Genomic DNA, 7,500 nt, shown 5'->3' with positions numbered 1-7,500 from the left:
TTATCCAACTGAACCCAATGAATTGCATGAATTTTCTGAGAAAACGAACAGAAAAAATCCGCCAAAGGCTTAATGTCATAGTATTCATGCAGTAGGAAAAATGTAGCAATCATGTTCAGAAAATGTACCTTTTCAACATGATCAAACACGAGCACATCATCGAACAAACCTAGATGTACATCAGGAAGATTCCTGTCATCAGCTGGAGCACCCGAAAATGGAAGCCTCTTCTCCGTGTAGCGCACTGTATCATATGAAAAATATCCAAACCATCCACCTGATGCACCCAAATCACAATACAATGATCACCCATTTCTTTTCTATCCCTCAAATGGGTTTAGAACATCAAATTAGGTAGTCGTACTAACAAGACAGAAAAGTGTCGTACCACAAAATACTTGTGGAAGCTCATCAATGAATTGAGGACTCCAATCCTCTGTGATTGTGCGAGGTATCACCATCGGATCATCAGAAAACTCTTCTGTTCTCCACCCTTCTTGGTGATTAATAACTGTAACTATATGCTCCTTAGCTATGATTTCCATTGCTGGATTAGCCCCAACAATACTGTACCTTCCCTACATTTGATTTTACGAAGAATATGAGTTCTTGTACCGAGTGTTAATGTTCGAAATTCTACTGCAACAATAGAGATCGGGCTCAATACTTACAACAGTTCCCGCGTGTAATCCTGGCTCGACAGATTCAATCAAGAAGCTAGGGGCTTCATGATCATTTTCCTTGACTAGACAGCGATAAGCAAGCGTAGGAGTTAAATGATCCGAGAATATACATTGGGATAATGAGACTAAATTTCCTCTGTTAGACTTCTCCACAAACTTGCCAGACTGATTCACTGTAAGATCTTCACATAAAAATCCAACATTGTTAGAGTATATAGAGTATATAACATATCTTGGGGCCTTATCCATCAACTTAATATTCCACTTTAAATGAGGGGCGGTTGAGATTCGAACTCGTGACCCTCTTGCCACGTTGGCTTCTGATACCATATCAAGGAACCAACTCAACCAAAAGCTTAAGTTGATGGTTAAGACTCTAGAATATGTTATATACTCTAACAAACATACAATTAATAAATGCTCAACTAACTGAGGAAAAGGTGTGGAAACGGGAAGGTAAACATTCAGGTTGGTATCTGAGTGAATCAATTTGGATCATAATCATGCACATACTCATTCAAACTAGCTAGCCTTGTTTTCTTCTCAAGTCCAAGTAACACAATTTCACCAGTTCTAAAATACAAAAGTTATTTTTAGAATGTACGGATTTATAGTCCTTTAGTTTTGGATTATAATTCGGTTATGCTGTTTTTTTTATGTGAAATTGAGATAATATTTATTGTCAAGGGTCAATCGAAAACTGACCTTTTTGTTATTGTAAACAAAGGAACCCCACTTTGGCGCTTAGCTGGGAGTCATTTAACAACATTGACGATCCATTTGGTTAATGGTACTAAATGATGTTAATGAGAATAACTTATAGCGTAATATTTCATCAAAAGTTTCATCTCATCTCCATCGTAATGAAATTTCATCACGAAAAAATTTTTTGTTTACGAATTTCATTACCACCTAATACCAAATCTTCCAATGGTAATGCATTTTTGAAATGAAATTTATGAAAAAAATGAGATAATTGAAGTTCAAGAAGTATGGCGATGAAGGTAACAAAAGATTTTTCAACCAAAATTACGCTAGTTTTCATTCTCATTACTATTGTTTAATATCACCAACCAAACGGATTGTGAGGGTCATGGAATGTTTTGTTAGTTAAGTCAGTCAAGCGTAGATTGAAGGGGTACAATAAAGATGAAGTTTAAGTAGAAATACTAAATATTCATACCAAAGAACGTGTAATTTTGACATGAATTCCTAACTAAAAGCAATGACAAAACCCATCAATATTAATTATTAATAAGACGCTTTAGGAAATGACATAAAGTAGCTTGGCAATAAGATAATGAGAATAAAGTGATTAAGACACAAACAGAATATATTATTACCTTGTGAGGGAGGGGAAAGAACAGATAACACAACTGTCTGTGAAGTATGAAGATTTGGCCGAAAGAGGGGGCGAAACGAGAGCATGGAGGAGTAGAACTGTGAAGAAGGCAGATTAACCGCAAGAGCAACCATATTTCCAAAATGTGGTGTAGATCAAAGGAGAAGTGTTGTGGTTTATGATTTATATTATTATAAACTGAGAATGAGAATGAGAAGCCATTGATGGTTAGTTGACTTGCAATTTCCCAACTGGATTTCCAACAGCTTTAAATGCTGAAGATTGGTTGCAAGGGTGCCAGTTTATTGGGTAGTTATGGCTTTTAATTTGACGTAGTTATTTGTTGGCATTAAACATCCTTGCCTTTTAACTTAAGGATGATAGTAAAATTACACATGTCAATTTCATAACAATTTTAATTAAGAAAATTAAATTAAATATAAATATTTATAATCAATTTAAAATATGAAAAACATTTATATTGATTTATATAGTAAAACATTAGAAATGTTGATTATAATTAAGAAAATTAAATTGAATAAAAATATATTGCTAATTTTCTATAGTTAGATTCACTTAAAAAAAACGCTTAAATATCGACTACTCAAAACAATCTAAAATATATAGCTAATTTTGTTGCCTAACCTGACCCAGTTAAGGCATATCCGACATGGATTATATTATTAATTACAAAATCAACGAGAGGATGAATTGTGTAGATAGAATTAAGAGAGTGTTCAAATGTATGAATGAGATTAAAAGAAAATGATGAATTATTGTCCATAAATAAAATTGACGCAAGATAAGGGGGACAGATCAAAATGATAATTGATGCAAAATAATGCAATATATATATATATATATATATATATATATATATATATATATATATATATATATATATATATATATATATATATATATATATATATATATATATATATATATATATATATATATAAAAGGGTTGAAAATGAGAAGGGTAAGGACTCTACACCCTTGATTTCACTAAAATAAAAAAAATCTATGGTCACGATTGAGCCAAAAACATATAATTGTAAAAGTAACCATGTTACACAGAAAGATAACTAAGAAAAAAGTTTTTAATATGTTCTTAATTTATAACATAGTATCCTTTTTTGTATATATAGTAAAAAAACAAAATCAAACAAAAATTCTTCTCATCCTTCTCATTTTAAAATTCTTTTTATTTGATTATATATATAAATATATATATATATATATATATATATATATATATATATATATATATATATATATATATATATATATATATATATATATATATATATATATATATATATATATATATATAGTGATGGCCATGGGGCGGGTTACTCGGAACCTAACCGGTTTCGATCCGCGGTCCCAAAACACTTGGAACCGGAACCGTTTGCGACAGGTTTCGAACCGGCCCGAACCGCGGAACCGTGAAACCGCCGGAAAAAAAGTTGCCGGAACCGTGAAATCGCCGGAAAAAAACTGCATGAACCGGACCTAAGAACCGCGGGTTGGAACCGGAACCGGTCTGGGTGAACCGGTCCAACGGTTCCATGGAACCGGAACCGGGACCGGTCCGGGTGAACCGACCCACCGATTCCATGGAACCGTGAAACTAGCCGTTGGGGTAATTTTCTATAAATACCCATCACTTTCAATCATTTTCATTCAGAACTCATCTCTTCTCCTACTCTCTTTACTTACTCTCTCTACTTAATTACTTAATTACGCAATTATTCTCTTAATTATATAATTAGTCTTTTAATTATTTCTTAATTTAGTTAATTACATAATTAGTCTATTAATTATTTATTTATTTCTTAATTCTATTATTATTTCAATATTATCAATCATGTCATCTTTTTTGAAAAAAGCCTCTAAAAAAGTTACTAAAGTGGCAAAATCATTGGGAGGTTCTAGCTCCAAAAGAAAGGCCACTTCTACTCCGTCGGTATCAACAACACCTTCGATTAGTAATTATAATTATGAACCCAATTATCCAGAAGGGTACGACCCAGAATTACATAATTATGCAGAAGATGTGGAAAAAGAAATACAAATTGATGAAGAAGAAGAACAAGAAGAGGAACCAACGACCCCTATTGGGATACATAATTCTCGACAGTCATCAACAAGATCACATGAACAACAACTACAACAACAACAACAAAGACAAGCTCGTGGTAAACGAGTCAATTTCCAATCTATCGGTTAGTTTTATAATTTTATTTTTCAAATTGATTAAATTTTAAATTATTATTTATTTATATATTGTGGTATATATCTGAGTATGTCTTTATATTTAAATTTAGATGAAGATGAACCAGTAAGACAACCTTTTCCGGCAATGCCACCTCCTAGTGGTAGAGTTGTTTCACATGTGTGGTCGTATTTTACAAAAGAACCAACCGACAATCCAGATGTTTTCTTATGAACTTGTCAAATTTGTGAAAGTCAAGGAGTGAAGCCCTTAATTTCATACAATTTCGCCAGAAATAAATATTTTTTCAGTTTTTTATACATACATTATATATTCATATTTTATAAAAATTTATTTATTGTGTTTTGTGAATACGTGTTAGGTGGTGGTATGGGATCTTTTAACAAACATTTGGCAAAGAAGCATGGAATCACAAGAGAAACTCATGCAGCAAGCGGCAGCTGGACCACAAGTGGAAGCCGACAGTGGGACATTCCCAGCACAGGTATGCCTTTTAAATATAATCGTAATAATATGATTGATGAATTTTCTAAGTATGTAATTTGTGATGAATTGCCTTTTAACCACGATGAAAGTAGAGCACACGAGTGTTTCACTAGAAAAACTATGCAACCACAATATAGAGCATTCCCTAGGATCACTCTTAAAAGACGCACAATTAAATTATATGAATCAATGTGCTATGAATTAATTGAAATGTTTAAATCTTTTAATGGTAGGGTTAGCATAACAACTGATATATGGTCTGCTCCCCCACATTTAGAATTTTATATGTGTGTAATAGCACATTGGATAGATCAAAATTGGATTATTCAAAAAAGAATAATTGCTTTTGAGACAATGCTAGAAAGACATACGGGTGAAAACATAAAATATAGATTAATAGAGATATGTAGAGAATGGAACTTATTAGATAAGATATTTTGTTGTTCTACCGATAATGCAACTGCTAACATTAAATGTATGGAACTTTTGTATAACGAGCCTGCTTTTGGTTTTATCCTTGGGGGTAGCTTATTACACATACGTTGTTGTGCTCATATAGTTAACTTATCTTGCCAAGCAGGGATAAAACAATTAAGCGATTTATTAGATCCAATTAGAGATATAGTGAAGTGGCTTTGAATTGGAAAGATAAAGAGACGATATAAACAATTATGTGACCAATATCAACTAAAAAAAGTGTATTGGTCATTAAAAACTCCTACACGTTGGGGCTCAACCAACGATTTATTAAGAAAGGCGATTGCTTATCGTCTAGTTATAACACAACTGTATAGTGAGTGTACAGATAGCTATATAACTGATGACACATGGGAATTAGCTATAGGTGTACATAAAATATTAGAAGCGTATGACCATGCAACTAAGATTTTTTCATATGTTTATGAACCGAACGTCCACTTAGTAATAAGTGAGTGTATTAATATTTTTTATCATCTTCTTAAACATACGCATGATGATACTAACCCATATTTAAAGCCGATTATTGCAGATATGATGGATAAATGGAAGGCATATTTTACCGATTTTCCTTATATTTATGAAATTGCAACCATTTTAGACCCATGTTTTAAAACAGAAGTCCTTACTAAAGTAATTGGATTTTACTACCAATCACTAGATCGCATGCCTAGTGATGTACATAATTATGTTGGAAGTTGTAAAAAACTTTTAGCAGAACTTTATGATTATTATGCTAGTGTATATAACCCAAAACGCGATACGTCTAGGCGTGCAAGCGTTTCGGCACGTCCCTCTTATTATAATTCCGTAATAGCTAATATAATGAGCCAAGATGATAGTTTTGTAGGATCATCTTCTTCTTCATCCTCCACTTCATATTTAGAATTAGATAGTTATCTTAAACACCACTTTGAAATTGACCAAGGTAGCTATGATATTTTAGAGTGGTGGAAAGAAAAATCTGTAAAATTTTCCATATTATCGAGAATTGCAAAGGATATCCTTGCAATTCCTGCTTCTACAATTGCATCGGAGTTTGCTTTTAGTGCAGGTAGAAGAGTTTTAGACGAAAAGAGATCTTGTCTTGCTCCACATAGTATTCAAATATGTGTTTGCAAGAAAGATTGGGATCAAGCGGAGATTCGAACACAAGGACTAAGGAATGATGATGATAAAGATGATGATGATGATCCATGGATGATGATGGATACATCTGCATCATCGTCAGGAGAAGAGTCAGCGGAAGCATCTAACCAACCAGACGCATCTAACCAACCAGATGATGATGACGAAGACGAATAGGATCAATCGGACAACGATAAATCAACATTCAACAACTAAAAATAAAAGGTATCACAAAGAACTACGTGGGCTTTGATTCCTTCGGGATACGTAGGCAGCTTAGTATTCCTTTGGGGTACTAGGTTCAAGTCCATTTTCTCTCTCTTTTTTTATTAATCATCTTTATCGATATTATCATTAATTCGTTTCTTATTAATTTATTTTTTTCATTCTTTTTAGTAAATATTTTAATAACGATGACAACTTGACAAGCAATGAATTTGGCTAATAATCAAGTAATCATCAAAGGTACGTTCGCAAAATTATAGTATTTTTATATTATATAAATATTTGAAGAAAAAATAAAAATGGAACCGATGGTCCGACCCGCCCGTCCCGTAAATTGGAACCGCCGGAACCGTCTCATGAACTACCAAGGAACCGTTTGGAACCGCATGAAACCGAAACCGGAAGCGGAACTGGTCGCGACAGGTTCCAAATGGAACCGGAACCGGGTGGAATCGGAACCGGAACGGAACCGGCCCAACCCGGACCGTGGCCATGCCTATATATATATATATATATATATATATATATATATATATATATATATATATATATATATATATATATATATATATATATATATATATATCTTCATAAAAAGAAATCTATGCATTGCACGGGGTTTTATACTAGTATCTTTATCAATAAAAAGTAGAGTTTTAGACACAAAAACCAAAAAAAAAAAAGCAAACTATACAAAACTAGTGTAATACTCGTGCCATGCACGGATCGTATACACTTGAACCTTTAAAGATATATTTTTTAAATCATAGTTGGATAGTATATCGCACAATGTTTGAATATTTGTAAGACTGGAATATATTTAATATTAGAATTTTTTATTTTTCATAATTAATGGGTTTGTATCTAATACTGTTATAGTCTTATATAAATGAAGAAATCATAAAAATTATCCAATA

At 32.6% G+C, this 7,500-nt stretch overlaps 1 protein-coding gene across 3 annotated transcripts in view; it reads right to left on the bottom strand.

Annotated features, from left to right (window-relative positions):
• Positions 1-2,313, bottom strand: part of LOC130814271 (anthranilate synthase alpha subunit 2, chloroplastic-like) — a 3,890-nt gene extending 1,577 nt beyond the window's left edge. The window contains exons 1-5 of one of the 3 annotated variants that reach the window (XM_057680367.1): positions 2,027-2,313; positions 672-865; positions 389-578; positions 129-277; positions 1-35 (exon numbers count right to left, since the gene is read on the bottom strand). The exon at positions 1-35 is cut by the window's left edge and continues 81 nt beyond it. In XM_057680367.1, the coding sequence (XP_057536350.1) occupies positions 1-35; positions 129-277; positions 389-578; positions 672-865; positions 2,027-2,159 (701 nt within the window). In that variant the 5' untranslated portion in view covers positions 2,160-2,313. The other 2 variants (XM_057680368.1, XM_057680366.1) reach the window with 2 other exon arrangements.
• Between the last annotated feature and the right edge of the window lie 5,187 nt (positions 2,314-7,500).

Source organism: Amaranthus tricolor, chromosome 5 (assembly GCF_026212465.1).
Source record: "Amaranthus tricolor cultivar Red isolate AtriRed21 chromosome 5, ASM2621246v1, whole genome shotgun sequence".
Classification (NCBI taxonomy): Eukaryota; Viridiplantae; Streptophyta; class Magnoliopsida; order Caryophyllales; family Amaranthaceae; genus Amaranthus; species Amaranthus tricolor.
This window is presented reverse-complemented; position numbering and strand designations above follow the sequence as displayed.